Source organism: Scardinius erythrophthalmus (assembly GCF_964197995.2).
Source record: "Scardinius erythrophthalmus genome assembly, chromosome: 11".
Classification (NCBI taxonomy): Eukaryota; Metazoa; Chordata; class Actinopteri; order Cypriniformes; family Leuciscidae; genus Scardinius; species Scardinius erythrophthalmus.
Genome location: NC_138231.1, coordinates 35,063,503 through 35,085,130, shown reverse-complemented (window position 1 = coordinate 35,085,130; position 21,628 = coordinate 35,063,503). Strand labels below are relative to the sequence as shown.

Genomic DNA, 21,628 nt, shown 5'->3' with positions numbered 1-21,628 from the left:
ACGCTCACATTTCTCCCACAACCACACTAAAAACACAGAGAAATCTGAACATTTCTCCAGTCAGACCTGAATAGGCGCAGTGTACAACTAGACTGTTATTAAAAGCCGGCGTTCTCACAGGCGAGGAAGAGGAAGTCTCCTATCAGCAGCCCGTGCCGGTCGCTCGAGAGACGGCTGGCTGAAAATGACCACCCGTAACAACACTAAATCCAGCGACCCTGAAACAGAGCCTACAATTACAACGGGAAACACCATACAATAAAGAGGGCAAAATTAGCCAGACAGCCCACAATTAGGATCCTAAAATAAAACCTTTCATAAATATTTTTCAGAGCCTATAGATATAGCTAGGCTAGAATAACACAATGCAGCCAATTACATTCACCTGAGCTGACAAGGACAACGCCAGTATCAGCACTGCAGGGCTGGGCCACAAACCCCAGTCAGAACCAATATCATTAGCGGTGTTTGCTAAATCAAGCATCCTTATTAGCATTGCTCACTCACTAAGGTTACGGACTGAACAATCCCCTAGGACTGATCACAAAAAGAGACCACTCGCCCCAAAATGAACATTCTGCCATCATTTACAAACCTGTACTGCTTTCTTTCTTATGTGGAGCATAAAAGATGATATTTAAAAAACTGTCTCAGTGTTTCTTTTTTCCCTTTATATGGTTAAATGAAAGTCAGTGGGGTCTAATACTACAATGGACCCAACTGACTTTTAATAAACATTTGAAACAGTCTTCAGAATATCTTATGTGTTCTTAATAAGAAAGAAAGCAACCCAGGCTCATTGGAAAAACATGCCTGTGGCAAGACTTCTGCTTAACATAACAGTGTTACTTTTAAAGTGAAATGTCCAGTGAGTGGCATTAAAAGTGCATTCAGTTTTATCCATAACAGGTGAACATGAATCTGGCTGCAGTTTATAACACTGGTTCTTGTATGCATCGCAGCAGTTCGAAAATGAAAAAAAAAAAAATAATAATAATAATAATAATTGAATAGACTTATCTTGAGGCTAGATTATCAAAGATACTTATACATAACGAGTATTCTATATTGATCCTTCCTGACCAGTAAGCATTAGATAATGCTGAATCGAATATTTAAATTGTAAAATACACGTTGTGGATTATCTGTCTTTCAAAACATGTCACAAAAAAACAGACTGTTTCAGTCATTTTTTTTAAAACAAATAATTTAGTCAGACTGAAAAATCTTTAAAGTGCATGTAAACCCATTCATTGTGGTGGCACATGTTTTGCACAAACAAGCACAACTCATATTTTCTTAAAAAAAAAAGAAGATCTAGGTGGACGCTGTGTAGAGGAATGAAAGTGAAGCATGAAACTATTTGTGTTTGGATGATCTGTTTGATATGTGTGCATATTCTTTGACCTAGAATATTGGGCTAGCAAAAATAAGTCCGAAATGAATGACTTAGTTGGCATTATACAACGTCTCGAGAGACGTTTAAGGACAGTAAGAGTCTAGGGAGTTGAGTTGCTCTCCTGAGGATCAGCTGGGCCTTGTCAGAATGCATCAAAAGATTCGATATTTGCCTGGAGCTTGTCTAGACTCTGCTAAACAAACCCTAACCCTGTGACTCGCTTCCCTGCTGAGCTAAAGCTAGAAATCCCCACACTCACACTGAATGGATTTGACTGTGTGGAACTGGACTGGTTCTCCTCCACTGAGTCCTAGAGCTCCAGCCAAGAATAAAGCCTGAAAAAAAGGGGGAACCAGTGTAGATACAGAGAGAGTGGGCAAAATAAATGTGTTTTTGCCCTCAAACTTAAATTAGAAACATACAGAAGTAAAAAAAAAAAAAAAAACACTGAGCATGACATCCTAGGGAATGCTAAAACTACACGCAGCAACACAAAAACATTCACTCATGAGCAAACATCCATTACTCAGTTAAAGTGCCGATCACGTCATGACAGAATGACAGAATGAGCACATACTGAGGTAATTAGCACACACGACTACACAAGTACTAACAGATCATTAAAACAACATTACAATACAAAATCGAATATTTCAACACAGCCCATACTGCACAAACAAGCACTCAAGACACATATGATAATCTTTCAAGTTCACTGACAGTACAAGAATTACTATACACATTATATGTATATATAGTAATATATATAAAAAAACTTTCTGGCACATTTTGAGAGGGAAAATTCCCTGGTCTAGCCCTTCTCTTTTGCCCAAAATTATTTCTTGAAAAGTATAACAAAGAAATTATTACAGAAAATTGTATATAATATAATATAATATAATATAATATAATATAATATAATATAATATAATATAATATAATATAATATAATATAATATAATATAATATAATGCATATGTAAAACAGACTAAAGGAAACTTTGGTAAAGTTTGGTACATGAACATAATATAATTGATATAACTGATGAACCAAAGAAAGATCAAGTGGTATCTGCGAATACTCTACTGTCGTTATTCCACATTCAACATTTTAAAAACCTGCATAGATTATACTCTCCATATATAGGGTGGCTTACAGTGACGAATGAATCTAGACTGTCAGGTACAAAATCTCTGCATTTGGAAGCACGATTAAGCTTATTTGGGATCAGAGCATGTTTTTTTTATAGTCCTTAGGAGAAATGTGCCAAGCCTGTCAGGCAATTCCCTGTGCTCACGCTGCTCTAGTCAAGGACAAGATCAGCCAAGCAAAAGGCATTTTCACATAAGGCCAACATTTGCATAGACTTATAATAAATACTGCATCTCATTAAAATAATCTCTTCAGTCATTTTGTGTTGACCAATTCATGTTTTGTAAAAGATTTAGAGAAGGTCATGAGAATGGTTGCATAACACTAAATTCTGACTGTTCCTGTTGTAAAAGAACACAGGTTATCATTATAAGTGACAGAAAGCTCTTCAAACAGAGAGTTGTCCCATTCAGTCTCCACACCATCTGGCTAACAGTAAGCGCTTGTATATTTACATGGAGGTCTCAAGAGTGTGTTTGTACTCAGGACTGCGGTGCTACTGTAACCAGCTAATGGCGGCAAAGGGATGTGGTCTTGGAATATGGTATTCATCTGTGTGTGTAGGTAAAACAGCAGCTTCAATGCTCTCCATCAACACTGATTGAACAGGGTTGAGATGACAAATAGTCACAATGGGAGCCCACAATGGGAGCACACAATGGAGACAAGATCAATCTGGAAGCTTTGGCTGCATGGAATGAAAGTGAAACTGGTTTATTCATTGGCATCATTAGCTCATAGAGGAGTTCCTGTCCCATTAACTCAATTGCTCTGGAGTTTAATTTTTTTCCATGGGCATGTGCTCCCTGAATCCCTGTCTGATGGGATCTGGAAAGAAAACAGACATACGAAACAAGTTCCTCTTTTAACAAAACCTCACGTCTAACTAGTGGTTTAGACCTAATGGGTCGTAAACAGTGTTTGGGTTTCAATACTGATGCCATTTGACTTCCAGATGAAGTAGGTTCAGTTTTGATATTGACACAGCTTGCTTCGAAAAAAGTCTTGTATCAAGAGAATACTATGACAATCACCACAAAATCATCTGCCAGCAAGGTTATATGGTGGTAATTACACCCAAAATTATGACAGTTGATGATTTCACTCATGACTGAGTTGAATCAAAGGGCATATATTTAGCAAAAAATTCCCATCAAAAACCATGACTGGGTTCATTTAGGAAAAACATTATTTTACATTCAGAAAGTGAGCCAAATGTGTGTTAAAACAATTGAGCAGCACGCCAATATCACACAGAACAGCAGAATTTTGGGGTCATTCATTACCACATCCCGCCCCGTGGGAAATGACATCGGCAAGAACTCCAGCAAACCCGTTTAGTTATTCAAATACACACAAAATGATGACTAAAGACATGGTGGTTCTCCATTAAAAATACTTGGCCAGGCATTGTTCCTGTGCCAACATGTGGGGAACCAAGTCTCATGGTTTCCTCTGATTTTTCCTTCTGTGAGCAGACAGACTTTGAGAACAGCCACATTTCTCTAATCCTTTACCAGCACTGAGGTTTTTGGTCTAAACCAAACTACAGTAGGGACATTCCCTTTACAGCAGTGATGACAAAACTATCAGACAGACAGGTCAAGAAATCTGATGTTTATATGCTGCTGCCACAGCCTATTATGTCCTTAAAACTGAGCAAACAGAAATAATGACAAAGAAAAAAAAAAACAAGTACTGCATTTGAATATTTTTGCAATTTAATACTGTTTACTTTTCATTTTTTAAGCTATTTTTAAATGATGTATGTGTGTGTGCAATGTGCATTGTATATATAACATTTTAAATAGTTAAATAAAATATTTACTGGTAAGTATAATATATATATATATATATAGAGAGTGCTTTTGGGCGTTTTCTATTTTAAAAAAAAACAACAACAAGAAAAAGACTTACTGGTTCTGTGCCAAGCAGCCTGGTGCCAAAATGCCATTTGTATCAGTTGTCTGCTTCAGGTGTGTGAGCTCCAACATGTCCACCTGAACATCAGTCACATGACCTGGCAACTGTGGTAACACTGACAGGATTTTCTCAACCAGACTGTCACCATGATGGCCAACAGCCCCTATAGATTGGGAAATAAGAGAAACAGGAAAAAGTAAGTACGTTTTGAAAGGACACAAGTCATACTGTGTTATAATATATGCCACCATGATGTGGCATAAGGCAAGGCACAGGTGAACAGGATAAAAAAAACTAACAAGTTTCACTATACTACCGAGCACATTAAGATACATTAAGATAATTGTTTTGTCTTACAAGTTTCGTTATGTTATGTTTAAATATGCAAATAGGCTTAGAATAGAAATCTACCAGGAAAAGCCAGGTTCAAAATTATTTTGCTGGCATGGTTTTTACACAGGCCATTTGGATATCTATATTTATCACCCCATAAATACTTTGTTTTAACAGCAAGAAAAAGTCACAAATCAAGTCATAAAATGTTACAAATCAAGCAGATTATATACGAATGAACCCCTCTGTAAACCCCTATAGAATATAGATAAATTTGGTTACTGAAGTGGAGATTTCTGGCTCAGTGCATGAAAATAATAATAATAATATTTTGAGAAAATTGCCTGTATAGCTATGTAAGGTATTTTTTAATCTAAAGATGCAAATAGATACATTTTAATAAAATAAACACTTAAATGTGTATTATTCTTCCACTAGTCTGAAAGAAGACATGCTATGCAAGTAATAATTCATAATCTGAAAATTGACCAGTCCATGAAAAAGTTTTTCCTGTAGTGCCTGGCCTTGAGTACCAATGATTGAATATGTATTTAGACACATTGGACTACACCTGTAAGATCAAGGGTTCTATCAACAAACACCACTGATGCTTTATTGGGGGCCGCCTTCCTCCTGTTTTTGGCCTGTGGGTGATTGGCGAGCTCCCCTGCGATCAGACGGCTCATCGGACCCACCGAAAAGCTCTCCTCACGGGTGCTGATGAACTCAAACAGGGCGTTGAGGGCCGAAGCCAGAGCTTTAATCTGAATCTGCAGCTCAGGTGGGAGAGAGTTCATATCCACATCCATCAGACTCCCAAATCGTTTTTTCTCCGGCCTCTTCTCGTTGATGGACTGAAGATCAACCTCCAATAAAGGGAAGATATCAGAGAAAGCAGGCAAAAGTTGGAGGTGCTGAGTCAGAGGGGCAAAGACCACAGGAGCATGCATGACCTCAGAAGTATAGTTCATATCACCCATCCACTCACACAGTTTCTCTTCAAACTGCTCAAACACCGGGTTCCTCTCCAGATCAGCGTTCACATTATTCGCAAGGAGGTGAAGGGAGTGAGGAACAGTTGTGAACACCACACAGTACTGGAAGCGACTGAGGGATATGATGTCTTTGATAATGTCTGCGGTTCTACCTTTCAGCACGGTGCTGACCACAAACACAGCTTTGGGTTCATTCTCTCCACCTGATTCAAAGCTTGAGAACTGTTTGATGTTTCGAGCTCCAGCCTCAAACAGAAGCGCAGCTCCTCCGTTCCAGTGCAGACTCTCCGAACACCGATCATCCATGAAAACAACAGCCTTTTTTACTTTTGATAGCACTTTTTCCCACGTCTGACCGGGGAAACACACGACACCATCCGTGGGCAACATATTTCCGCAAATGCTGGCGTTTTAAAATGAGATGAACGAATACAATAGCAGAACTGTCAAACAGATAACATTCAAAACAAACCCATGTGAGTCTCTCAAAGGTGACGTGGCGCAGAGGCGTCGCGGTAGTTATGCGTCATGGTGTAGCAATCAGCTGGGAGTTTTGAAAAGCGAAATATGATGGTATATTATATACATGAAAATCGCTTGCCTTTTCAACATGGTTGCCTTTGATTATATGGTCATTGTTTCAAATATTGTAACACATTAACAGCTAAGAATAAAGAATAAAGGCAAGGATTTGTCAGTTATATAATAAAAAAAGTTTTGAATAGTGAAGTGAGCTCGCGTTTGTCATAAATAAATGAATAAACGAACAAACATCACGCTTTTAATTTGTGATGCTGAACTTCCTGCGGTCCTCTACACGTGCGCGTGCGTCTCTTTGGTAACGCGCACCTGCTACACCAACACGTGGCGTGTCACTGCTGTGACAGCTGTGACAGTAACCCCTGAAACTATTATCACACTCCGTTACTTTGTCGAACTCGGTGAATCACTGAATTAAACTCTCAAATCAAAGCGCAAAAACCCGGAGGTGATCATGTCCACACGAGAGGTAGAGAAAACAGCTGATGAGAGCACTGATGACGAGACTGACTGGCTTTATGGAGGTGAGAAATAAACAAACGGACTATCAAACTTTAAAACTGACTGAAGGCAATCCAGCGTCCTCGCGATGAGATGAAAATAAGCTGACCAGACCAACATCTGCCAAACCAAAAGCATACGTTTTTAATCAGGAATCTGACCCTAAGTTTATTACAACAGAGAGAGACCGTTATTTATCCAGCTGCACGCTTTTCGTAACATTTACTTTCAAATCTACCCTACAGAGATATGCCATAAATACATTTACACACCTAACATAACATAATCTAAGTGTTGCTACATTTAAAATCAGTTAATTTTAAACTCTATTTGGTTATTTGTTTGTTTGTTTTATTTGTTAATTCATTTTTCATGTAAAATGGCAAAAAGGTCATGAAAAATGCTGTATCATGTTCAATTTAGAGGAATCAGAGTGAAGAAAAAAATAATATATATAATCTAATGTAGAGATTACATTCTGAATATCAGGTTTTAAAATGGTCTTGAAGTGATCCGTTCTTAAACTGGCTGCATTTTACATTATGAAATTGATTCCACCATCTGATAACTTTTTTGATTCATGTGAAGTCCCTCATATGTGTTTTGACAGTTTTTTTTTTTAGTTGTTGTTTTGTGTTGTGTATCATGCACTTGCTGATATGTATATGGCTAAAATATGAAATTATTGGCTTGTAATGTAAAGATATATTTATTACACACTACTACTACTTGCATACTGTGTGTACATGTCAGTTGTCACACTGTATCAATAATATTTAGTAAGATGATATTAAAATGCTTAGTTTTATGATCAAAGCTCTGTAGTTTTTGTTGTGGGAGGACGTATATGTGACACATCATTCAGTGCAATACATTGATTATTGAGAGATCTGGGCTGCATTTCCCAAAAGTTGATCGTAGAACAATTGCCACCAATGGTCTCTATGATCAACTTAGGCTTATGATGCTTTTGGAAACTCAGCCTGATTTCTTATATTTGATACTCACTTTTAAAAATATTACTCATGATATAAAAGATTTCAGATTTCACAGCAAAAAGACACATGTACCATGACCTGTATGGGGTTGTTTTTAGAATTTTTATTTTATTTGCTAAAAATATAAACTATCAGTCAGTTGGCAGAAGACATGAAAGATTGTGTACAACAGGTTTTTCAGCAAAGTATTGATTGCATTGATCATTTAGAGGCCATGGAAATGTGTGTATCAAATATAATAGAGTAGGCTTTATAGAATTAATTAACCATAAACTTCTTCAACTTCAATCTATATACAACATCTGTCTGTCTTCATGTGAAAACACAAGTCTTGTGCTAATCTCTTTATCATAAATAGATGACAATTTTGACGAAGAAGAGACAACAGAAAAGGAAGTGTTCAGGTGAGTGTGCCAAAGCAAATGTCTCGAGCTATTGATGAGTTTCCAATGAGAAACTTGCGATTTGATGAAGTGGAACTTGGTTGATAGTTTCTAACATGTTACCATCACTGGCCTTTTATGGAAGTCTGAATGAATGGATGCTTATCCAGACTTTTGTAGACTACACAGTTCACAACTCTGCATAAAAGCTCTAAAATCTCTCAAAGTGTTATAATGATTGCTACAGCCCTGAGCGTAATAGTTTGAACTCTGGTGTAAAAAGACTTTTGGATTAATTATTGCAGTATTTTGTTGGCATAGCTTGAATCAGGCAGTTGATTTATTAATCTTCTCCAAAATGTCTGTTTGCCTTTTTATTTTTTTTAAGTAGTTTTTCCTCACTTTTGTTTACATTAGCATCTACAAATCTGCTTCATCCGCATTTAATAATACAAGCGCACACACACACACATATTAACATTTAAATTCTCTGCCGTTGTGGGACTTTCTGCTGCTGGCAATGTCAGTAACTTTCAGGTCACTTTAGCCCCGGCTGATTTTGCATTTGAACTGAAAGTTTACAAGACCTAATGGTGTGCCGACTCAGAACGAGAGAGGCTGACACATTTATTTCCTGTTAGGGGAAGTAACTGTGTACAAATGAAGCGTGTATATTTAATGCCCATTTCACCGCTTAGTAATGACCATGGGTATGGGACACGTCTGTGCCGATAGGCCTCTTTGCAAAAAAAAAAATGCTCAGAAATTGGATCAAGCCACGCGTGTCTGATGGAACTCTTTGGACGCTTGTTAAATTCAGCATTGGATGTGCACAGAGCTAATACAGTATAAGCTCCTCTTATTTGCTCACTGGAGTAGGAATGAGAAGGAATATTAACCATTGTTTTATTCCTCTGCTTCCCAGCATAGTGTAGAGACGTGTTAGCTGTTTCTTGGAGTCGACGCAGCGTTTTTCATCGGTTGGATTGCTTTACCTTCATTAGGGTCGGGGCAAAACTCAAACCCAAGCGAGAATTTTCCCTCACGTTGCATTGGCCTTAAATAAGCCTGATGAGGCCGCAGTGATATAGGCCTCACTTAAACTAATGTAGGCCTGCAGCTAAAGATGTGCTTGTAAATTGATCCTGCTCATTGCCCATTTTTGCTTAGTGTAAAAGCATTTTTATTGTTCTGTAGCTTCAATTAGTGCATGTGATTAAATTAGACAGGCAGATGACGCTGAAAGGAAGTCTGTGCATCTGAAGGAAAATGAAGTTTCTCCTACAGAACACACCTGACCTGACCTACACTTCAATTTGCTTTTCAACTATTAAAAGTGTTAATTTGCTTCAACCCTCTTGTGTATGAATTGCTTTCCCAAACTGTCAGTTATTTAAATTTAATCCATATTTTTCCCTAGTTTGAAAATGTAACTAAATCTCTCTTTTTTTTTTGATCATTCAATACATTTGCATTATTGTATAATCTAATTAGTTATTAAAATATGTCTTACTTCCGCAGTGCTCTGATTGGTGATGTGGATGGTGTGAATAGACTCAGCTACCAGGTTCTTGTTTTAGCAAAACATGTTTTAAACTTTTTATTTATTGAATTTTTGTCATGATAATGTAGGGCATAATGTTGGTTTTCCCCCTCAAAGGAGAGTGAATCAGACAGTGATGATGATGATGTCTGTGTGACCATCGGTGACATAAAAACAGGCGGATCTCAGGGCTTGTGAGTAATTCCGTCAGAGGTTTTGACATTGTCAAGCCTTCTCATGTCATACAGAGATACTTATGTCTTAAGGCATTTTGGGTCTAATAAATTGCTATAATGATACTTAATTGTCTCTTTGTGGTTTACTCTGTAGGTCATTTGGTTCCAGTTCCATCAATCTGAACATAAAGTCCTCTGTATCAGGTAATAAAGTGCAGGTAATTAATCTGTTGATTTGATATTCAACTCATATATTACTCTGTAGTAAAAACTATTTTTAAATATTAGAACATTTTAATGACCAAACACGTAATGTGCCCCAAATTTAGTGCATTATTTTCCCCATTACATCATTTGGACCTATTGCAAACAAGTAAAAACAAAAAACAAAAAAAAGTCTCTGTATTTACAAATATTGCAGTGTTAAGTGTATTCCACCTCGAGTTTTTATAAAAACTAATATTTTTCTTTAATTTATAGATTTTCTTTTATTTTTATCAATGAATAGACAGCAATACAGCTCAGAGCTCATCTAATTGTGTTTTAATTTGACCTCCTGAGGTTGTCATTTTCCAAAGGAAAACTTTCCTTTTATTGACCATTTATTTGATAAAATAAAAATAAAAATGATACGTCTATTATAAGGATCCCTTTAGGAAATTTCTCTGGGTTTGGTTTGATCTGTATGTGAGAATGCAGCCTCTAAAGTCTTATCTACTGTGAGTCAGGCTCCAAGTCTAGAGGGCTGGATCTGGATGCTGAAGGCAGAGTCCTGCAGGTGGATGTGGAGTCCTTTGAGGAGAAGCCATGGAGGAAACCAGGTGTGTGTGTGTGTTAGTGTACCTCAGATTCAAATGTACGTTTTCTCTAGTACAAGCTCTCACAGCGCATGTTGTGTATAAACGCAGGTGCGGATCTGTCTGACTACTTTAACTATGGTTTTAATGAGGACACCTGGAAGGCATACTGTGACAAACAAAGACGATTACGCATGAGCCTAGAGATCCTGAGCCTGTCGTCATCCAGCAAAATAATGGTACATTTAGCAGATCTAAAATATGCCCTCACTTCTCTCATGATGTTTTATACTAGGATGTTGATAATTAGTTGTGACAGGGCATTTACTGCTGTTTCAGACATGCTAGCTCTGTTCCAAAGCCTGGTGAAATACCTTGTTAAATAGGTCGCTGCCTACATAGACAGCTACCTTCTAAGGGAGCATCCTAACTGTCATGAACCCTCATAAGTGACTGAGCATAATGAGGCTGTAAAAGCGAACTGAGTTTAGCTGTTCAGCGTGATGACGTTTAACGTCCCCGACAGCCTCTGTATTTTATGTCGTCGAATAAAACGTGAAAGTGTCATGAGCTTGTGTTCACCACAGACTGTATTTCAGCCATTTGACCAAAACCCCATTCAAAAAACCCATTGTCTTCTGGACGATGGAACCGGACGTGCTAAAATGCTAACTTGTTTCCGCGATTTGGCCTGCACCACTCTATTGCTGTGTCTGCCAGATTTAAATTTTTTATTTTTTCCATTGAGCTTGTTGCAGTGTATTCTGGGACTGCCTTCGCATGTGTAGCTACCTTATAATTTGGATAAAACAAGGTATCTTAGGAGGCAACTTACTGGATTTATACCTTTTAGAACACATTTTACTTTGGAAGCATCGATGGTGACTTAAAATGCTGCCACTTTAGACGGCCCAAGACGTTTTAGATCACTTGTCTACACAGAATATGTCTATTCATATGAATGTGTGCTCTCTCTCTCTCTCTCTCTGTCTCTCTTTCCAGGTGCATCAGAGTTCTAGTGATCTGTCTGAATACTCATCCAGGTGCGTACATGAACCCTAAATCAAACTTATCAGTGTTAACCAATCAGACCAACCCATACACACATTTCAGACACTTTCTTTCTTGGAACAAGATGTGGGTCGATGATAACAGATTGTTCATTTTTCTGGTGAACTGTCACTTTAAAACACTGACAGTAGCCAACATTTTGGTTTACAATGTCTTTGGCTTGAGTCCTAAAACCCTTTACAGGTATTTTGAAGTATTTTCCCAGAAGTAAAGAGGATGCTTCTAAACTCAGCACACGATAGGCTATATATCAGCCCACTATAAGCTGTCATTTAAATTGAAGAGGTGCACTATGGAACAGCTTACAACATGTAAGAGAAGGCCAGTCAGCCTTGCATACAGTGCAAAACAAATTGTATTAAGAATCTTTAATGAAGAGGAAGTAGCGTTGCTATAGTTAATGTAATTTTTTTAACTCTTTCTCTGACCTTTTCCTGGTCTGTTCCCTGCTTTTGGAATGACCTGCCCAGCTCAACCAGAGCGGCTGAGTCCGTGTTCATTTTCAAGAAACGGCTAAAGACGCATCTTTTTCGGCAACACTTGATCCATTAATACTAACACTTTATCTTCTATTCTATATCTATTATCTTAAAAATAAAAATAGGCCTACAGGTACTGTGTTAGATTAAACTGGGAAGGGCCATAGCACTTGCATATTGTTGTCCTATTGTTAGTTTAACTGCTTCTATTGTTCTCATTTGTAAGTCACTTTGGATGAAAGCGTCTGCTAAATGAATAAATGTAAATGTAATTTCTGTCTGCATTTTCTGTATTTTTCTTCTTGAAACATCATGTGCAGTTGAATTGTTTGGGCAGTATAGGACTCTTATTTACTTTGTGTGCCAGCCATGTTCCCTGTAACAGCAGCATTTCGTGATAATGGCTTTCTGCTGTTGTCCTAAACGCTCCATACGCATGTTATCATCCCTGTTTACGCCGGTTTTAATACTTTCTTTCTTTTTTTCTTTTTAGCTCTTGATTTCTATCAGCTCTTGTTTTCTGTTCTCCCCTGAAGAAAACATCCTGACTGTTGAAACCTCCTAATATTTCACTATTACTTTTCTATGAGACACAACACAAATACACACACACCATGGTTCAGTCCTGGTGGTCCAGACTGCCTTTGGTCCTGGGCAAGGAGTTAGCGGGGGTGATTTTTAATCAGCCGTTCCTTGAACTTCTCTTCGATCAGTTGAAGGTTATGCCTTGCTCAGGGGGACGTGTATGAACTGGAGCATTCAAGGGTAAAGCAACAGTCCGGCTTTCATTATTACACATACACGCACAGACAGGATGCAGGAGTCAGTCACAGTACGCCCGTTTAAACACAGAGCATGAGGTGGCATTTTCGGAATCGAACGGGCCTTAACAAAGATTGTTATTCGATCTTGTTCAGCTACATTATAATGCAGTGTTTTTGCACACACACACAAAAAAAGTTCATTTGAGTTCATGTGCATATTCAGGTATAGCTTGACTGCTTACACTATGAATGAGATATTAATTTCTATGAATCTATTTTATATTAGAATTATATTTAAACCCATTTTCTAAATGCATGTTTAATTTTTTTTTAATCAAAATGTCATATCTGGATCTTCCAGTAAGTCTTCTCTCTGGTGACATATGCAAGACTTCTCCAATCATTTAATATGCTAAAACCCTGTCCCTGCAATCTTGTTTTTCTCTGCCTCCATTTTTGAATGCAACGCCCGCGTCTTATAATCCAATCACGATGTACGTCACAAAAAATCTGTCGCTTCTTCCTTTTTGCAACTTTAAAGGGATAGTTCATCCAAACTTTTATATTCTGTCATTATTTACTCACCCTCTTGTCATTCCAAACCTTAATGATTTTCTTTCTTCTGTGGAACATTAAAAAAAAGATATTTTGAGAAACGTCTAAATGTCAAAACTGTTTGGTTACCAGCATCTGACAAACAATATTCTTTTGTGTGAAGAAATTATTTTTTTATATATTATTATATTATAAGAAAGTATTTTTTTTAAAATACACAGAGCATGCGATGAGAGCAGACTGTGAATTTTTAATGTCCATTTTTTTTTTCAAATCATGAGAGGGTAGCACTTAAATCCACTGTTGTGTCTGCTGAAAGTAGGTGACACCAGAAGTGAGTCAATTTCATGCTTTTAATTTGTTTTGTTTTTCTGTAGTTGACTCTGTCCGAAACTTCACCATCAGAACACGAACAATGACAGAGACTTTTGAAGACAGGCTGACCTTTACTTGGACGCTTGAACGCTTACTTTCTTGCAGCATGCGTAATGTCCGATGCAATATTAATGCGCTCTGTTTTATTTGATGAATTTTTAGTGACTGAAATAGGTTATTGCCTTGTTCATTTGTGCATTACTGAAAATATTTGTAGCCACGTTTCAGGGGACTTGAAGATTTATGAATGGTGATGACTAGCACGGCACACATTCACCCAAGTGTGTAACTGCTGTGTGTACATGAGCTAAAAATATTGTCGTGCACATGAGAGGAGATTTCCCAGATCAGCAAGAAAATAGCGTTGACTGAGGTTGCATGTGTTTCTCTGCGTGCTAAGTGTTATAGAACCAAAAAAAAGTGCCAGGATCTTTTGTGTTAATAAAATGTGCACTGCACACTGCAAGCCATTTAATCCTCCTCACTCACACATATGGACTCAACATAATGATCTGACTTTGATTTATGTGTGTGGGTGTGAACAGGAAGTCGAGCGGTTCGATCAATGTTATTGGAGGACATGCAGGGACCATCAGTCGAGTGGAAGGCCGAAGACGTCACAGCACGGATGAAAATAACATCCAGGTGTGTTTTTGCGTGCTTGATGGACATAAAGAGTACTGATCTCATATGTCTGTGTTATATGTGTGTATTTCAGGTCGTTTCAGAGCAATCCTCGGACACAAAGCCATCCTCCCCAAAGCGGTTGCCCTTCTTTCCTCCAAACATCCCACCTCCACCTTTCCCTCCTCCCTCCATCAGCACCACACCCCCCCTTATACCACCACCCGGTAAGCGAGCTCCATACTGTACACTCATGCACACTCACTGTGTCAGCAGAAAAGGGACTGGCCCATGCTCTGTAGTGACGTAGTAGCATGTGAATGCTACGACATTGCAGGTTTTTCTTCAACTTGTCCTTGAGCAAATCTCTCACTCATAATAGTTCCAAAATCAAGCAGAACACATCAGAAAAGACACAGTCCTGCATATTAACCATCATATTAAATATAAGTCTCATAACAATCGGGTCAATCCTCATAATGCTAAGGTTAAATTGAAGGTTTTTAAGTTATATTTTTGAATAATTTATTATTGTAATAATTTACCGTTCAAAAATTAGGGAATTCATTATTTTATTTAGCAAGGATGCACTAATTTGATCAAAAGTGACAGTAAAGACATTTATAGTGTTACAAAAGATTATTTTCTGTTTTTTTTTTTTAATTCATCATAGAATCCTAAAAATAAATGTATTTTGGTTTCTGCAAAATATTAAGCAGCACAACTGTTTTCATCATTGATAATAATAAGATATGTTTCTTTAGCATTAAACCGGCATGTTAGAATGATTTCTGAAGGATAATGTGACACTAAAGACTGGGGTAATTATGCTGAAATTAGCACAGGAAAAAATTACATTATAAAATATATTTAATAATTAAAAAAAAAATTTTTTGACAATATTACTGGTTTTACTGTATTTTGGATCAAATAAATACAGCCTTGGTGAGCTTTTTTTTTTTCAAAAACAGTAAAAAATCTTACCAACCCCCAACAATACATATATATACACACAATAAGTCTTTAAATAAAAACATAATAGATCTCATTTTTTAAAATGTACGTGTATGATCCAAGTGGTGGATAAAGCTGGACCTTTTTTGACCTAATACCAGCACATTTTCAAACAGCCCAAGGGAGGTCAAAGGTTGTGTTGATGTTTTCATTGCACTGCATTGTACATATGGTCGGGAATTTGCGGTTGCCATGACAACATGTATCCATGATGTGTTTGATTCACACCCATGTTGAGCAACCTGCTGCCTTCTCCTGGTCTGAAGAGAACCTTAATATCCTAAACACATGTCTTATTAGTGCGCTTTAAAAATTAAGTTTATTTTTGCCAGGTATCATATAACAAACTGCACTGAATCTACATCCCTTGCCTCATGAAATAGTTTGTATATTTGTTAAAGGGTTATTAGTTCACCTAAAAATGGATCTTCTGTCATTAATTACCCTCATTTCGTTCCAAATCCGTAAGACCTTCGTTACTCTTTGGGACACAAATTAAGATATTTTTGATGAAATCCGAGAGCTTTCTGTTCCCTCCCTAGACAGCAACGCAACAACCACTTTCAAGGCCCAGAAAGGTTGTAAAGACATTGTTAAAGGGATAGTTCACTTTGAAATAAATTTTTGGTATGTTTTAGCTTACCTCAAGGGCATCCAAGATGTAGGTGTCTTTTTTTCCGCAGTAGTTTCAATTTTGATATTTTTAGGTCAAACCGTTCTTGTCTGTCAGTCATATAATGCAGGTCTATGGTCACTGTCTCAAAGAGCATGCACAGAGTCCAAATTAAAACAATTCCCCATCGTCCAAATTAAACAATTCCCCATTGTAAGTACACATTGATGGCCTAAGACACGAAATGAGCGGTTTGTGTGAGAAAACGAACAGTATTTATATCGTTTTGACCTCTTATACACAGCCACATCCAAGTGATCCATTATAGTCCATGTGACTACTGTGATTCAACCTTAATGTTATGAAGCGACGAGAATACTGTTTGTGGGTAAAAAAACAAAACAAAAATTATGACTTTATTCAACAATTTATTTTCTTCTGTGTCAGTCTCTGACGCTGTTTACATAGTCCACTGTAGTCCCACAGGACTGTTTACAATAATCCCACCTTTCTGGGCCTTGAAAGTGTTAATTACGTTGCAGTCTATGGAGGGCCAAAAAGCTCTAAGATTTCATCAAAAATATCTTCATTTGTGTTTTCGAAGATGAACGAAGGACTTGCGCGTTTGGAACGACATGAGGGTGAGTAATTAATGACAGAAATAATTTTTTTTGGGTGAACTAACCCTTTAATGTGTTCTCTGTGTTAAAATATTGCACACTAGGGCAATGCAGTGAAATGCCCCATGATGCCCCAAAATGATGTTTATGCTTCGGTTCAAGGTTAGAGTTCAGTGCTAAACCAGATGCACTGCAGCAGCTGTGCATGTATCATTTGACAGTGACTAAATATTGAGCGTGCATGTGTCTCTGTTGGAGTCTGACAACATGTGCGCTTGAGCTAGTGCGTCTATATCCAGGTGTGTGTAATTCTCTCCAGGTTTTCCTCTGCAGCGCAGGCTTGCTGGCTCTCAGCTTGGCTAACTTCCTGCTCAGATGCTGCTCCGCCTCACTTTCAACAGGAAGTCTATAGTTGAGCTCTCTTAACTCTTCTCCTCTTCTGCTTCAAAGCCCCATCAGAAATCGCCTCCTGCCAAATCTCACCACTCCTCCTCCAGCCCACTCAGACCTCTTACTTAGACTCACCCATCATCCCCTTTTTTAGGACCAACTCATCCTTTTTAATACAGTCAAAATATCAAACTTCCTGGTCAGGCCCAGCCTTTGAAGTTCAGCCTTTAATCCAGAACGGGCCATTTTCATTTTATCAAAGAATAAGCCCACCTCCCCATCTTTAAGTTATAGGCCTCTCTTTCGGACTCATTCCCCCTGTGGATATCACTGTACCGTTATGGCCACGCTGTTTAGTTTGTGTTGCTAATGTGCTGTGTGCAGAGCTGCCGGCAGGGCACATAAATCGGGGGGCATTTATATTTCTACGGGGTGCCAGCGGCTGCCGAAATCACGTTCAGCTGTGAGGTCTGGTTTGGGTGCGTCCTTTTCGCATTTAGTGGGGGGGGGAGGGGTGAGTGTGAAGTAACTCTTTTGAGGGGTATGGCCCACGAATGCCCCCCCTTGGCGTCGGCCCTGGCCGTGTGCAGCTAAAAATAGCTCAGGGCGGGAAGAACGAAAAAGTGCCATGCCAGCACAATCGTGGCACTGGTAATGTGCTGAATGACCCAGCTGTGCTGAAAGAGAGAGAGGGGGAAAAGATGGAGAGGAATGTTTTGATTAAATGGGGTTGTGGAGGAGTGAGAGCCTTTTTTTCCATTCAAATCATAATTTTAATAACAGATTTGATAGGAGAGGATTTGTATTTTACATTTTTGTACTGATAGTCTAAATATTTTTGTACAAAAAGAGTCTTTTAGAGGACATTAATGGTTGTAAATGTCCATAAAGTACTTTTAAGCACTCTTGGCACAATATTTTCATTAAAAGGTCCAGCAGCTCTAAATTATACAACTTCTTAACCTCAGTGAAAGAAACGAAAGAAAGATGGAAGAAAAGAGACAAACGCATATTTGTGAAGAATTTTTTTTTTTATCACAATCATGTCAACTCTTGTCATTCAAAAAATGTAAAGAAATTTGTTTCATGCATTCATGTGGTAATACATTACAGAAATGTTAATGTTACTACTAATGCAATAGCTAACATGAACTAACAATAAACTACTTTACAGAATATATATATATATATATATATATATATATATATAGCAATTGAATAATGGTGAATATAGTGAATATAATAGTGAATATAAAATTGAATATAGTGAATAATATAGTGAAATATTATTGCAATTTAATATAACCTATTTTCTATTTTAATATAGATAAAAAATAAATAAAAATAAAAATCCTGTGGTGACGAAGGTGAATTTTCATTATTACTCCAGTCATCAGTCACATGATCCTTCAGAGATCATTCTAATATGCTTATTTGCTGCTCAAGAAACATTTTTTATTATTGATTCTTTAATGAATATAAGTTTATTTGAAAAGAAAATCTTTTGTAACGTTTAAAATGTCTTTGTCACTTTTGAACATTTTTATGCATCCTTGCTGAATAAAAGTACTAATGTATTTAAAAAAAACTAACTGACCCCAAACTTTTGAATGGTAGAGTACATATGAAGAGTTCAGATGCAAAATCCTAAAGTGCCGTCTGAAATTTTCTTCTAGAATGATCATTTTTATCAAGCTTGTATATTTAAGTTCAGTAATTTCACTTAAATGACAATTCATAGATAATTTTCATTGCCATTTAAGTGAATTTACTGAACTTAAATATACGAGCTTGATAAAAATTATCATTCTAGAAGAAAATTTCAGACGGCACTTAGAGGCTTTTGCATCTGAACTCTTCATATATATTCATAAATAGACTTTTCAGTACATTTATAATTTAAATTGTCCAAAAAGGCATTAAATAATGTTAACAAATGTATTTGTTTATTATAAAATGGTACCATACCTTTGACAAATTTGTTTTTTGTAGCCAGTTTTGTCCTCATGCTCAAAATACACATGACAAACTACTGTATATAGCGTAGAACCAGTGTTTGGAGCATGTGCTCATGTGCACTAGCAGCTGATCTGGGATCTTACTGAACTATTTTGTAGCTTGCCACAGAACTCTGATATAAATTAGCATAGCATCCACAGGCATACTGGGAGAAAAAAGCAGTTTAGGGAATAGTTCACAAAGTACATGCTTTCTTCTGGGACTCTGAAGTTTCAAGGACAACACAGATGATTTGCGAGGCTCTGTGTGAGTGGATGCATGCGTTTGAGGGGATGCGTTTCTGCCTCGTTCTGTGTTAACCAGAGCTGCGTGATTTCTGTGTTCCTCAAATTACTGTTTTTCTTTCAGCCTTTTTCCAGTCGTTTTTGTTGTTGTTGAAAACGGTCTTTTGGAGCTGGCTCCCATCAGGGGTCCGTGGAAAAACAAAAGGGGGATGGTGCCCAGATGTGCACGAATGTTTGCGAGTCTGTGGCTGAGTGTGATCAAAGCAGATAAGTGTGTCTCAGCCATGTGAGGGAGAATGTGTTTTTTGGGGTGCTGCGAAGGCCCATTTGTTTCACGCACTCATTTAAAGGAGGGGGGGGGGGTCACGGTTAGCAAAGGCAATAAAAGTTGCAGGCCGCTGCATTTGTTGAATTCTGTCTGGATGTGTCATAAACAGTGTTGAGTCATTTGAAGTCAAGACATCTGGACACACGCATACACACAAACATGCATTTGCTATACTAAATGAAATCTCATTTTGGTGTTTGAAGAAGTATGTACACCATGCACACGATTTTAATATTTCTCCTTTTTTTATGCTATTTCACCATATCATTTTTCACATAATGTCTGTTTATGCCTGCCGTTTCAGGTTTCCCATTACCTCCCGGTGCCCCTCCACCTATGATACCAACATTAGATAGGTAAGTGTTTATTTTGAAGTGTTTTTTTTCCATTAATGATTGATTGTTAAGCATTATAGAAGGGTTTGTGTATGATATATGGATCATGTGTGTGTATGTGTCCAGGTTGATCTCACATAGATACTGGAGAGTGAGACAGAGGAGGTATAGCAGACAGAGAAAGCAAGAACATAGCAGGTCACTATACAAGCAAAAGAGGGAGAAAAAGAAAGACAGAGAAAGAATTGGAGAGACAAAGAGGTAGAGTCTGTGAAAGAGACTTAATAATGTTGCATCATTGCAGAACACCTCTGCCTTATTCAATAACCTCTAATAATCCAGTTTAACCAGTTAATATTCAGATGAAGTCATTAGTCAAGTGTCCATTTATACATTTTATACGTTTTTAATTTATAAAATCAAAATGTATTACATAAATTGTAAACGGAAAATAAAACCCCAAAATAAATATAAACGAATACACTTTACCTTGGAAGTGAATAAATAGTTTATGTGGTAGGAACCATGCACATAAATTATGATGGAATTCATGGGATAGAAATGCTTTATTCACTTTTTTTTTTTTACATTTTATTTTTTAAATAGCTGTTTTGTATTTTAAAATATAATTTATGATGTATTTTCAGCCACATTACTCCAATCTTCTCATGATCCTTCAGAAATCCTTCTAATATGCTGCTTTGCTGCTCAAGAAACATTTCTTATTATTATCAATGTTGAAAACAGTTGTGCTGCTTAATATTTTTTGTAGAAATCATGGTACGTTTTCAGAATTCTTTGATGAATAGAAAGTTTAAAAGAACAGCAGTTATTTGAAATCGAAATCTTGATCTATACTAGCATTATAAATGTCTTAACTGTCCATTTAAAAAAAAAAAATCTGACTGACCCCAAACTTTTGAATGGTAGTGTACATTTCACAACTTGGATGGAATCATAGTTATAGTCATTCCTATTGCCTTATTTTCATAGTTTGTGAATTGTATGCTTAAAGAATCCAAACAAGACAGGCAAGTAAATGCTGCTACATGTTGGCACAATATTTTCTTTTAGCAGACTATTATACAGTATGGCAGATTGTTATTAACAAAATGAAATATCACATAAGGAATACAAAGATGCCCATGAGATTAAAACAAGAAAGTAAAGCAAGTTTAAAAGTTATGGGACTCATTCATTCAGTGTCCCTCATGACAGAGATGATTGACTCTTCCTAAAGCTGTGATTGGCAGCCTTCATGGAGTTTATGGGACAGTAAAACTAGGCTGCAACTACAAAAAATTTTTTTTCACTCTGTCAGAGTCGTTACTTCTGTCTCTGTTCCTGCATGAAAGTATGTAGGGCAGCTCATCAAAGTTTCACCCCAGACTTAGAAGAAGAGAAATCAAGACAAAAGCACTAAACTCCCATCTGCTTCAGTTAATCCACTGTGACTGTCTTTCTTCCATACACACAG

The 21,628-nt window shown here is 37.3% G+C and overlaps 2 protein-coding genes across 3 annotated transcripts in view; one reads left to right on the top strand and one right to left on the bottom strand.

Annotated features, from left to right (window-relative positions):
- The window catches only part of scfd2 (sec1 family domain containing 2), a 139,656-nt gene extending 132,810 nt beyond the window's left edge, over positions 1-6,846 (bottom strand). The window contains exons 1-2 of the mRNA XM_081378879.1: positions 5,379-6,846; positions 4,469-4,637 (exon numbers count right to left, since the gene is read on the bottom strand). Of these exons, the coding sequence (XP_081235005.1) occupies positions 4,469-4,637; positions 5,379-6,192 (983 nt within the window). The 5' untranslated portion in view covers positions 6,193-6,846. The remainder of the gene's footprint in view (positions 1-4,468; positions 4,638-5,378) is intronic.
- fip1l1a (FIP1 like 1a) overlaps positions 6,578-21,628 on the top strand; it is a 28,428-nt gene continuing 13,377 nt past the window's right edge. The window contains exons 1-11 of one of the 2 annotated variants that reach the window (XM_081378880.1): positions 6,578-6,866; positions 8,200-8,245; positions 9,746-9,791; positions 9,885-9,961; positions 10,098-10,147; positions 10,672-10,764; positions 10,852-10,979; positions 11,743-11,783; positions 14,530-14,629; positions 14,703-14,835; positions 20,121-20,172. In XM_081378880.1, coding sequence (XP_081235006.1) covers positions 6,797-6,866; positions 8,200-8,245; positions 9,746-9,791; positions 9,885-9,961; positions 10,098-10,147; positions 10,672-10,764; positions 10,852-10,979; positions 11,743-11,783; positions 14,530-14,629; positions 14,703-14,835; positions 20,121-20,172 — 836 coding nt within the window. In that variant the 5' untranslated portion in view covers positions 6,578-6,796. The remainder of the gene's footprint in view (positions 6,867-8,199; positions 8,246-9,745; positions 9,792-9,884; positions 9,962-10,097; positions 10,148-10,671; positions 10,765-10,851; positions 10,980-11,742; positions 11,784-14,529; positions 14,630-14,702; positions 14,836-20,120; positions 20,173-21,628) is intronic. The other variant, XM_081378881.1, reaches the window with a different exon arrangement.